This window comes from Cibotium barometz, chromosome 23, assembly GCF_041138505.1.
Source record: "Cibotium barometz isolate CiBa-2024 chromosome 23, ASM4113850v1, whole genome shotgun sequence".
NCBI lineage: Eukaryota > Viridiplantae > Streptophyta > Polypodiopsida > Cyatheales > Cibotiaceae > Cibotium > Cibotium barometz.
The window spans coordinates 52,093,230-52,106,190 of record NC_141068.1 but is presented as its reverse complement, the minus strand read 5'-3'; the positions used below and the strand labels follow the sequence as shown (position 1 = coordinate 52,106,190).

Sequence of the window (12,961 nt, the reverse complement as noted above, 5' to 3'; positions counted from 1 at the left end):
GACTGGAAATAGAACCTTGAAGAACCAAAACCTGAGTAGACCGCTGGGGCAACGGTGAAGAGACAGCTTGTGCTGTGACAGTAGCGGTAATCACTGAAGCATGTGCAATAGCATGGTGATTAACTGCATGCTTTCCTTTGTCAGCAACTAGGGGTTTCTCCTCGGAAGTGGAGGGTTCAGCATTAGAATTCTGTCGATGGGTTCGTCTTTTGGGACACTCAAACCAACGATGAGGTCCATTACAAATTATGCACAATCCTGTCTTTTGTTGATCCCGTCCAGAAGGAACAGTGGAAGGACGAGGATTGCGAGATTGGTCACGTCCTTGGTCCCGTCCACGATCCGAATTGCGTGGTTGGAAGGATTGAGAACGTCGGGACCAAAAGAGGACGATCCTTCTGATCAGTGAGGGTGTTGAGAATTATTCCATTGAAGATTAGGCCGAGAGGTAGAAGTGCCAGAAGATTCTCTGAACTATCTCGGGTTATACAAGATCCACTGGCTTTCTGAAAGGCATTAGCTCGACCGGAAGAGGCTGAATTTCGAGAATTAATGTCTGCAACGCGCTCGGCGTATCGTATGGCATCGGCAAGATCAACAAGGTTATATTTCTGAACATCGGCATGCAGTGTGGGGTTAAGACCTTCAACGAAGGCATGAAGTTCGTCCGCTAGGGACAAAGAGTCAATCTCCAGTATCAAGTTGGTGAACTAGGAGATATAAAAGACCAAGGAACCAATTTGGTCCAAATGGCGTAAGCGATTACGGGCTTGGAAATCCGCATTGGCAGGTATGAACTGCTTATAGAGGACCCGCTCGAATTTTCCCCACGTTGTAACCAATTTTCTGGCGTGCTGTCGTCCTTGCCACCACAATAAAGCAGTGTCTTTGAGGAGGAATACCGCAAAAATCACCTTTTTGGAATCAGAAATGGTCATGGTTTCAAAGTATAACCACAGTTTGTAGAGCCATTGGTCTAAGATACGCTTATTGCGCTGACCACCATAAGAGTCAGGGGGTTTAATTTCCAATTTCTTTGTTTTATTGGCTTGTAAAAGACGATAAAGAGTTTTAAGGTCGTCGCCTTCTATCTCGGAAGGAATGACGTCTGCGTTTGCTAGTACTGTTGCTGAAACATCTGCTCTGCTGGTACGGAACTCGTGTAGGAGTGGCGATCCGTGTGGAGCTACTGGATCTACGAAGCCAAGGATGCCATAGACTCCTGGAGTTGCTGTTGGAACTGCTACTGAAGTTGCTGCAAAGCTGGCTGCCATTTCGGAGGGGCTAGTATGTCAACAGGTTCTGCCATGAGAGAAGATGTTGATGTAGAGGCTTCAGGGTGACGAGGCTCTGGGGATTTTTGCTGTTGATGACGCCGCTCGGCTCTAGTAAGAACCATCGGCTGGAGGGTGCGGCATCTGGAAATCCCGAGAGGAGAGGCTACGTACTAGTGAAGTGGCTATAGACCATCCAGTATAGTAAGGGCGATCCTCTGGGACTGGGCTCGCACGAGAGTCTGCTACTAAAGAAGAAGGTACACGGATAGAGGCAGCTACTGGTGTCAAGGGTGTATATTCTGGTGTAGAGGGACGCATCGTGAATGAAGATGGATAAACGTTCTCAGAATAGGTGCAATATTCGTGAAAAATGATGCTACACTCGGGGAGGATAGCGCCCAGATAAGGATGCCGCCTCAGTATAAAACAATAATGATCCAGATCCTCTGCAGAAGTACGAACACGGATCACCCACATGTCGAATTCTCGGAGGTGAGAAGTCGGTGTGGCTATCTGAATACGGTAATGAGTGGGCTAGAAAAAGGGGGCACACTCACTGGAACAGGGGCTGAGACCGGTGGAGAAACGCAGGTAGGAGAGGGCACTATGGACTAAGAGGGTGTATCTTGTAAATAACTGTAATCATAGGTTTTCTCTGCCATAAGCCGTCGGAGAAGAGGGTAATGTGTGTCCACGTGATCTGAGAGGTGCTCTTGAACCCGTAAAAAGTGATATTGGCCCCGAAGGAGTGGAGAGCCTACAAAAGAATGAAATGGTGGATTTATGATATGTTAATACTCCACGTTATGTGAGATTTTTATGCCCAAGAAAATGGAAAAATCACACCTGAAGTAGATTGCCATAATGAATGTTGTTGCTGTAGGAGAAGAAGCACCAAGGATAGGGTGGCCCGCAAGCCGACAGAAATCCACAACTGCAAGTGGTTGGTCCAGGCACTGGAGTAGATAGCAGGCAACAAACAATGAAGAAGGCCGAGTTCAATGAAGAGAGGCGGCAGCAATCCGGCATGCTGGAGACGTATACAGGGTGGCGGCAATCGCAGGCTGAAAACAACCAATAGATGGCACCATTTCGCAAGGACCCGTAAGGTGAGTTTTGGTTGTTTTTTTTTTGTGTGCGTGTATAGACGTGGCAATTAGACCCGTAGGGTCATAACCTTTGAATGGGGTTATGAGGGGTGTTTGTTATTTTTTTTAATTTAAAAAAATCAACAAGTCGTCATGCACTCTTTGTCGGTAGCCGATTGGGAAATCTTCCACGAAGGGGTGCGACTGCTCTCTTGGGAGGGGTGCCTGTTCATGTAGGGGTGCCGCCTCAAGAGGTAAGCCTCCTGATTGAAGGCTTTTTTTGTTTTTGTCTCCTTTATTCAAGAGTGTCCTACATATGGCTGGCCCAAACTTAATCAGGAAAAATTCGGAGTTGGGGGCTGGCCTGCTCTTCCATTCAACACTTGCTACACCCAATTTTAGGGTTTGGGCGGGCTGATTTTAGGGTTAGGATTAGGACTGATTTTAGGGTTAGGGTTAGGGTTTGGGCATGTCACAAGGCGGAAAAAGTTTGCTCTGATACCACTGTAAAGCTTTTATAGATTTATTAACATGATTAAGACTCAATTAATGAACATAAGACAAATACTGCAAGAAAAGACTGAGTTGTTTGCATTGAGACACGGGCCTTTCTTAAATAGAGGCCGAAAGGGTACACGTGAAGAGACACATCCCTGGGAAGGGGTGTGGCTCTTGAATCAATGGTTATGTCCTTTGGACTTAGGGGTGTGTCTTTTAATGAATAGACATGTCCTTTGATAGTGACCCATGTGTAAGGGTGTGACCCTTCACAAGTGTCCTTTCAATTAATAAGGGATTAAGAAGTAATTAAGGAGAGATTAAGAGAGTTAGTCACAATCGTGACAACCATCCCAAGTGGTATAGTGCTGCAAGCTCTAGTGATAAGGATGCTCCAATACTTGAGTGAGAGGTGAGGAGCAGAGAGGACTGCCATCCCGAGTGGTGTCGATGGTGAAGATAAGCAGAGAGGACTGCCGTCTCGATGATGTGAGATGGTGAGCAGAGGGCTGCTGTCCCAAGGTAAACTGTAGAAGAAAAACGATGATGTACTATAGCAAAGAGTAGACTGATGTCCCAAGGTAAACTGTAGAAGAGAAACGATGATGTACTCTATGTAGCAGAGGGCTACTGTCCCCATGAACTGAAGATAAAACGCTAGTGTACACTGTGTAGCAGAGTGGACAGTTGTCTCCATGAACTGAAGCTAAACGTTGGTGTGCTCTATGTAGCAGAGAGGGCTGCTGTCCCCATGAATTGAAGATAAAACGCTGATGTGCTCTGTGTAGCAGAGAAGTATTGTCGGTAGAACCCTAACATACCTACTAAAATCTGCAGTTTCTCGAGATTTCTAGGTTCAAGCCATCTCACAACAACGGCCTCTACCTTGTCAAGATCCATCCGCGTACCTTCCGCAAAGACAATATGGCCTAAATAGTGGATTTCCTTGGCAAAAAAATCGCATTTGGATTTCTTCCCAAATAGCTTATTTTTCCTAAGAAGTTTGAACACTGAACGCAAATGCTATAAGTGTTTTTCTTTCAACTTATTATATATACGTAAGTCGTCAAGGAAAACTACTACAAATTTTTCCAAATATGGACGTAAAACCTTATCCATCAACGTCATAAATGTCGCTGGAGCATTCATCAAGCCGAATGACATGACTAGAAACTCGTAATGTCCAAAACGAGTCCTAAACGCGGTCTTGGAAACATCTTGCTCCCTAATTTTAACTTGGTGATACCCTGATCTAAGATCAATCTTAGAAAAATACTTCGCACCATTGAGTTGATCAAACAACAACTCGTCAATGCGGGACATCGGATACTTATTTTTAATCGTTATCTGATTAAGAGCACGATAGTCTACACACATCCACATGGACCTGTCTTTCTTCACATACTCGGCTAACTGTCGTTCCACATCCTTTACCTCAGAGTGGCTTAACCTGTAAGTAGGTTTGCTTATAGGTTTTGATCCTGGTAGCACATTAATGCCATGGTCAAGCTCCCTAGACAATGGAACACCATCTGGGAGATCATCAGGAAACATGTCTCTACTAAACTCTCGCAATAAATCACTTAAAGTGACTGCGTACTTTTGTTTTATTGTCTCGGTTTTAGCCTTAGTATTAGTTTTATTCAAAAAAAGACAAAACGGGTTTTGAAAAACAATGGTCTCGACCAAGGCCATTTAAGTTATCATAACTTAAATTAGTTTCAACTATGAAAACTTTACCAACCACATTTATTTCATCTATGGAAACAAACTGATGCAAGAGAGTACAAACGTATACCTGCTGTATGTCGTCGATATCGATGGCACAGCATAACTCTAGGGACGAAATCATGGGTGCAACTGGAACCTCCTGCTCACCCTGTAGCCTCTCCTCATGCACAAATTCTAGACTGTTGTTCTGATAGCTACGACTCAAGGTAGCCGAGGTTATACAACCACTCCCTGCCTAGGTATATAACGGCTGTGGCCAAGTGCATGACCTGAAAATCCAAACTGGCCTCATAGCCCTGCATAGCTAAAGGTATCCCCAAGACCACTATGTTCCAAACAGTCTTATTGTGACCATTAGCCAATGATGCAATGTACTTATGGTCGCTCTTAGTCTCTAGTAATCACAACTTCTTAACTAACGCATAGTTGTTGTGAGTAGCTTCATCGTCAATCATGACGGTGACTCTACAACCACCTAACCTGCTATACAAGTGGACCAAATCATGTGGTCTCACTTATGGCTGCCACATCGCCTGGGTAACGCAACAAACATGGGTACTATCCGTATGTCCAACAATTCTCTCTTTGAACTTTGGATAGTATGCAACTGCCAAGAGGATTTACCATCCTTCTTGGCATTGCTGGAACTACCTCCAGCTTCCAGCTTTGGACATACTATCTTGCTATGTCCAACCTCGAAACAGTTAAAGCATAGAATTTCCTTTCAAGCTTTTTCATATTGTTCCTTCGTAGTGGATTTAGATTGATTTTTCTCTCCAAAACGATGCGGTTCCTTCACCCAGCGTCCCCTCTGCCTTCTCTGCTACTCACTCTGGCCCCCTTGCCTCCTATCTCCCCAAAAGAATTTCCTCTTAAAACTGGAACCCTCTTTACTCTCAGTTGTCTTACTAAGCCCAGATTTAGAGCAACGTAAAATGTCGTTGTAAATCTACGCATACTTTATGGCCTCACCGAAATCTGTCGACTGCTTAGGCTCTACAAAAGCCTCATATTCTGAATGTAAGCCTCTCATGAATCCGCGTAAAGTCTGCAATTTGTCGATTTTCTTTAATTTCAACAAAATCTCACTATAGTTGAAGATGTATTGTGTGAGGGAGATGCCCTGCATCGAGCATTTATCCCAATCATACCAGGACCTCTACAAGTCATTCATAGGCAAAAACTCTTTTTGAAACATCGTTTTGAACTCTACCAAGGTCCTCGGACATCTGGCACTATCGGCCAAACTCATCCACCATTTGTACGCTTTGACGATCAACGAACAGGCTTGCCTGTACGGACCTCACCTCCTCTGGTGCTTGCCTGAAGTTGTGGATATCCGACCACTTCTGCAAAAAGATGTTCACCGAGTCTTTGTAGCATTCTTTCTCCTCTCCTCTAAAGCTCCGTAGCTTGAGGTCCTTGAGGAGATTAGCAGTCACTATGGACTGCTTCGCAAGCACTCCAGCCCGCGATCCTACTCGTGACACTACATCCTTTACAAGAGGAAAATGCACTCTCCTATGTGCAGATCTCAGCGCAACAACGCTCCCTGTAGGAGTCGCAGAACTAGCATCCAAACGGTCATGAATACTCCTAAGCACAGACAAGATCTCACTTTGGTTTCTCTCCAATGCGCTGGTCTTTGCAAACAACTGGGCTAAGGACCCTCTCGAGATATCCATCTTGGCCTCTAACTCCACATCTCTGAATCGAGTATCATCTCCATAAGCGTCTTCATCATCAAGAAGATCGTCTTCGGAGTAATTCTCGTTAGTGTCGTCAACTTGCAAGGGTTGATCATCCACTAACTCTATGTTGTTCGTCGCTGCGGACGGACCTACGGAGCCATCTACGGACAGGAAAACATTAGGAGCTACATCAATGGCAATATCCCCAGTCCCTCGCGAGCCCAAAGAAGATCGCGTTATCTCAGTCTGGCGAGCAATCACCGCCTGACAAATACAGTCAGCTCGGCCTGGGACAAGCCGGACATGGAGGATAACATTTGAGAAAACCCTCCTAATCCACCTAACGGCAACGAACTACCACCACTAGCCATGCTAGAATCAGATTTTTCAATTTTATTTTTACTTTTTTTATTTGTAGATAAATAAATAAATAAATCATAGGAGAGAAGAAATTGGAACTAGCTACCCGAGTTCCGTAGTGTGCCCACCGCCGCTGGAGATGATATCTCGTCTATGTCGGTGTCAATGTGCCGACAGTCGATGCACTATGGCATCGGAAGCAATATCCTGCGTACTACAACGAGGCTACTCGAAGAAACGACTAGCGCACTACGGCGTGGTCGATGCAATGTCAAGGGAGAGAGAAAGAGAACGATGGATATCTCTATGCAACTCCTCAAACTCCAAGCTCCTCACACCACAAATGGCGCAACCATCTCCTTTCCACACAGTTGGTTTCTCCCAACCAATGGTGGCTGCTGGCCTGACTAGTGGAGTGAGCCTAAATGATGGGAGAAATGCTCAAGACAACTTGTCTCTCTTCCTAAGGCAATGGACTGTATTATGCTCTTATGGGCAAGGCTTTTGATAGTATCATCACGCTCTTTGCACGGCTAATGGACCTGAAGATCATTGCCTATTTAGGTTCAAATTGCAACAATCTCTTTGCCTCAATGTCATCTAAACTCATTTCGGCAAGAACATACTGCTACACCGCTACTGCTTGGAGAGGGTAATGTACTTGGAAGAAAAGGTCTGCTTGTGTTGCACTTACGCAGAGAGAGAGAGAGAGAGAGAGAGAGAGAGAGAGAGAGAGAGAGAGAGAGAGAGAGAGAGAGACTCCTTGCTCTTGTGTTGCGCTCACGCAAGAGAGAGAGAGAGAGAGAGAGAGAGAGAGAGAGAGAGAGAGATCCTTGCGACTGTGAGCTTGATCGACTGCTCAAGTGAATGAGAGAGATGAGAGCTAGTATTTCTCCTCGCACAAGGCTTTGAGGCGTTGCTACCATTCACGCTCTGTGGTGGCATTGTTGTTCTCCTTGCTACTCTTGCTGCTTGTGTTTTTCGAGAAGAACTTTCCACCAGTGGTGGTGGTGGCTTGCGCACGGCGCTGTTGTACACGCTCCAACTCTCCTCCTCCACAAAGTCGTTCCTCACCCACTCGATTCTCAAAGATAAGATAAGAAATGGATGGTTCAAAAACCATGCTGCGTCATTGGTATCAGAGCCTCATCTCGTTCGCTGGGGTTCGTGTGTGATCGGGGGCCGGGCCCACTCCAATGTAGTCGTGCACGCAAAGGAGGGAAGCCTTGGATCACCACCTTAGAGGTAATGGGGAATCCTTCCCACCACCGGCATATATAGAGGCCCGCCTGTCCACACATGGCCGGCCGCCCACATAACTTTGTCCTGGACGCCCTCACCCTTGAACCCCAGCTTGCTTGCCATCCACGCTTCGGTGGATGTCCTCGAAGCCAGTCGGGCCTCCCATACGTAGCCGCTATAGGCTACGTAACACGAGAGGAGCTTGGTTACGATCTAGGGAGAGAACACTTAACTACCAAAATATTATCTCAATCTTTCTTAGAGAGTTTATCTTCTCTTGTGCCCAGAAGACTTAAGGAAAAATCTTGTCGACCATCTCTTTTGATGAGTGGCTTTTTATTGAAAATTATCCTTCTTGCATAAATTCAATTTTGTTATGGTGTCTGTGAGCTCTTCTGTTTAATGGCTATGGAGTTGTAAAAACCTCATGGTGGGATGCCACCTTGCTACTGAAACAACTCTAAGCAAATGCTTTTGGATGGTCATCTTCACCTTCTTTCACAACCAATGCAAGGTCGTGTGGAGAGCTTTGCCCATCAACGAGACTTGCAACACCCGAGTACAACTACCTATGCATGCATGTAATAAGTTTCTAGGTAGCTTGTACATCATTTCATTATGTCCGTGAATTAGAAAGAAGGTGCTAGCGGATGGGCACCACATCAAGATGGTGCGGGACATATGCACCACACAACTGGCCACTGTTGGTGGTAAACGAGCAATTTGTCCCTGGACAAGGGCTCACAAAATGCTTGGTGTCCCACCTCAAGTCTGCACTTTTACCTGTACAATTGTGTCCATGTGGCATCCAAGTGCAGGATGCACATGACAATCTCATAACTAATTACGACAACTCTTAGTTGTACAATCATGCATCCAAGTGCAGGACACACATAACAATCTCATAACTAATTACCACCACAACTCTTTCACAATGCCTAGCCCTGATATTATTGTAGCCACCTATCACCATTAGATCCAGCACAAAAGATAACAAAGTGCAGCTTCAGAAATCACAGTGGGAAAGAGTTACCCATGGTCGGTACATTGGTGTCTTCTACCCCTTCAATAAACAGCTTCTTGATTCTTGAGCTTGTGTGTATTTCAACCTCATCCTTCTTCTGATTCCTTCTGTTTGCTGAACTGAAAGTTAATGGCTTTTCCTCCACGCATCCTTGCTTCTTCTTCTGAACCTGTAAGTGAACCCATATCAGCTCAGCTCTACACAGAATGATAGCTACAAGCCGAAACTAACTGTGCTAAAAACAAAATGAATAGTAAAATATTGGCAGATATAAGACAGAAGATCTGGCAAAAGATATCTCTACACACAGTGATAACAAGAGCAGATAGAGAACCAAACTGTGACAAAATCCACAATGCCTGACTGGGCTTGGCCTTTTTTGGACCGGCAGACATGAATTACTGCACCAAGTGTCTTTATGCCATGAAGCACCTGGCCTGTGGTCTTATGCTGGGGAGGCTGCACCTCTTTTGAACTAGCAGACTCTACATGACATTCCTCGCAGGCAGTCAGGGGCAGCTGTACCTTTGTTGGACTCGTGGATACAGACTGAAGTCTTTCACAATGGGGAGGTTGTACTCCTTTTGGACCAGCAGAAACAAATTGATGCTCATCGCAAGCAGTCTCACATTGGGGCTGTGCTTGCTGCTGTGCATTTCTCATTTTGACAGAACCTTCTGTGGAATCCTGCACTTTGGCATCTCCAGCGGCAAGCTCCCACTTGCTCTGTTCTTGACAAGCTTCATTGCTATGCACAGAAATATGACTGCTGGGATTCTGCAATGTAGCATCTCCATCATGCTCCTGGCAAATGCTAAGTTCCAGGGGACTCGCTTCCTGTTTGACCCCAGAGATTTTGGCACAATCTCCATCCATGACTTTTGATTTCTGTGATTCTGAGTGCTTGTTTACTTTGATCATGCCTGAGATCTCCTGGGCAGAGCCTAAATCTGCTACATTATTGATAATTAAATGTCCATCTTTGGTTCCCGGATTCTGCTCCTTGTTGATCTGTTCTGAGGGCTTCCTGTTGAAATTAACTTGAGGTAAAAGACTTCCACCTTGACATGGGCTAGTAGAGAGAACAGAAGTACTGCAAGAAGGCGGATTTCTAGGGCTTCCTTCTCTTGTTTCAACAATCTCATCCCCACTTAAACCTTCAGCGTTTGTGCTTGTTACCAGGGCCTGTACGCCATAGCTAACGCTCTGCACGGGTGGATTTTCCCCTTCAAGAGTGCGAGAAAGCAGCTTCAAAATGCTTACCTGTGCTGCGGAAGCTCTATGTTTGCTGCCAATTGTGCCTGCGGATCGTCCGCTTTTCCTCTTCTCGGAACGAACGTCGAAATCAGAGTTCGCAGTGTCCTCTGTTTGGGCCTGCACATTGTCTGCTACGCATCGCTTACCCAGAAATGCAGAGACGCTTCTACAGCGCGACATAGAACCATCTCGTTCAAGCTTGGCCGTGGGTGAAGAAATGTCTGCCATGTGTAGAACACATCCTCGGCGACCTCTTCGACAAGGCAAATCCCTGAGTAAGATCCTTGGTGGGGAAAGCCGTGAACGAACAAAATTGGAGCCTTGGCGCCAAAACCTTGTCTTAGGCACGTAAATTTGTGGCCTGGAAATTTAATATCACACATAAAATAGGCCACCAAAAATATTGTTTTGCATTTCCATTAAATATATTTTGTGAGTTTTTAAAGAATAAGAGTGTTTTTTATCCTAAACACTATATGGCACGGTGTTGGGAAGCATGGGATTTATGGCGGAAAAGCGGGGCATAAATCATGACACACCGTGTCGTGCTGTGGCACGTCTATGCAGTGAAAGCATGTTCATGGAACAACTTATGTGGAATCTGGGCCCTGAGCAGCAAGGACAGATATGGAAGGTATCCACTTAGATACAATGGCATGTGTTGGAGCAGTTAATATGTGTAGTCACCAAGGTCTACTAGCAAAAGACCAAGCACTCCCTATGAATATGAGCTCAATTATGGACGTGGATCCAAGACAAAGTATTACACTGGCATGGTTGACCTTAGGGGCATGAAGACAAGGATTGGCGTACCTCTTGGGTGCCAAGCGAAAAATGGGCAGAAGATGATGCTAGGAGATGGACTTTTAAACTGGCAATAAAGATAGATAAACGGATGGGCCAGCTTGCTTTAGCCACATGGAGGCTTTCTTTGCTGCCAAGTGCCGCCTCTAGAAGGTTGACGGGCAGGCGAGTTGAGGGGGGTGATTCGGGAGAGATCGGGTGATTTTAAAAAGGGTTGCTACCTGGTTTTTGGAAGGCTCTGGGTGGAGCAAGTAGGCGTGGAAGACAAGCGAGCCGCCTGGTAGAAGAGAGAGGGGAGAGAGGAGAGCCTTGTGGAGATAGTCGGGTGGTGTTGCTGGGGGGGGGGGCTCTTGGACGCTGTCAAGCCGCGCGCAGCTGCAGGGATACAAGGGGGCTCTGATCGAGAACTGCAGGAAAAGAGAAGTGTGAAGAGCAGCGCAGCTGCTGACAGAGGGGTGTGCCTGGGTAAGAGTGAAAAGCTGGGGTCGACGAGTAGGAGGGGGCCGACTCGAAGGAGTAGAGGAGCCAGGTTGATGAGCAGAGGGAAAGGGGGTCGTCTACAAGCGCAGAGGGCAGAGGCGCGGGAGAGTGTGAAGACAAAGTAAAGGGAATTCGGCGGGGTCTCTGGGACGCTGAAAAGCTGTGCGCAGCTATTGTTGCAGGTATACACGAGGGGGGGCCGCCTTGTGCGTGGAGGAGTCGCTATGCAACAACCAAAGAAGGGGGGCATCCAGTGTGAAGAACAGCGCAGCTGGTTAAGAGCTTGCAAGAGCGGGGAGTTCTGCAGACAGGTGAAGCCTTTGCAGTCTTGGAAGTGTAAATAGGTTTTTTGGACATGGTAGTTGGGTGCCGACTGGTTGCGGGTCACCTCAAAGAAGAGCTGGTATCATGAAGGTCGCATCAAGGAATTCTCAGTGGTGAGACTTGACATCGCTGTGATAAGGGAAAGGCCTCTTCAAATGCTACATGGTGTGCACATGTGTTGTATCCTAGGCTAGGCAAGAATGTACCAGTGTTCGATAATATAGTTATTATTGCACATGGTTGAGCAGCAGCCATGTCGGACGGCGAAGTGAGAGCCGCCTGTGGATGATCCTTGGAGCAAAGGCGAAGGCATATCAGAAGTTTCTAGTGGTAATGTATGAAGAGGCTATGTCTCTTTCTTGTGGAAGATATCAAGTTCTGCTAAAGCTATGCTATGGGTTGTCGGCATACATATGCTAAAGATATGTATACCTTTGTATTTGATGATGTCTTGTGAGTTTTATTTGTTTTGTCTCATGAGTGTTGTTGCATGTCAAACATATTGTACAAACATATAGCATATGTTATGTGAAGATCTTTCATGATGATGAAGCTTTGATGATGATATATGAAGATGATGATGAGTTCTCCTGCCATAAGCCTTGTATCATCAGAGACGAAGATGAGTGTGTCTTGTATGAGTTGTGGAGACAATCCCATTGAATGTATGCCTGAGACAAGAGATTGAGATAATACCATGCTATACCTTGTTTTATGACAAGCTGAGAAGACATTTAATGCTTGGGATTTGAAACGACTCTCACAACCAAAAGTCTCGCACTTTCCCAGCGACACGCCCACGTCACGACATCTTTGGTGAACCCGACGTGAAACCGCTGGGGTGAGAGTACGTAGAGATGGCTAGCAAAATGGAGCATTTATATGCAGAGATGAAAGAGCTTGAAGAGCAGTTCATGAAAATTGAAGAAGAAAAGCGAACTCATGAGGCGGTGGAAATTGCGGTGCAATTGGTATATGACAGGGTCAATATATTTGATGGTTTCGATCTAGAAAGCTATCTAAGGTGTTATGAGACAGAGATGAAGAATCAAGGGGTTCCAGAAAACATGATGATTGCATCTTTTGCACACCTTATAAGTCCTGATTTAAAAGATGAAGTGCTGGAACTAGCAGAGTATCACTCCAAACGATGGAGTGATTTTGCAGATGCACTTATTTATGCGA

The 12,961-nt window shown here is 45.8% G+C and overlaps 1 protein-coding gene across 3 annotated transcripts in view; it reads right to left on the bottom strand.

Moving 5' to 3' along the window:
- Window positions 1-10,504, bottom strand: part of LOC147626078 (uncharacterized) — a 79,253-nt gene extending 68,749 nt beyond the window's left edge. For 2 of the 3 annotated variants that reach the window (XR_015268771.1, XM_086817642.1), the window contains exons 1-2: window positions 9,251-10,503; window positions 8,921-9,080 (exon numbers count right to left, since the gene is read on the bottom strand). Coding sequence is in view for 2 of the 3 variants with exons in the window: in XM_086817642.1 (XP_086673768.1) it covers window positions 8,921-9,080; window positions 9,251-10,396 (1,306 nt within the window). In the remaining variant the exon portion in view is untranslated. Of the gene's footprint in view, window positions 1-8,920; window positions 9,081-9,250 lie in introns of all 3 variants that reach the window. The other variant, XM_086817644.1, reaches the window with a different exon arrangement.
- Between the last annotated feature and the right edge of the window lie 2,457 nt (window positions 10,505-12,961).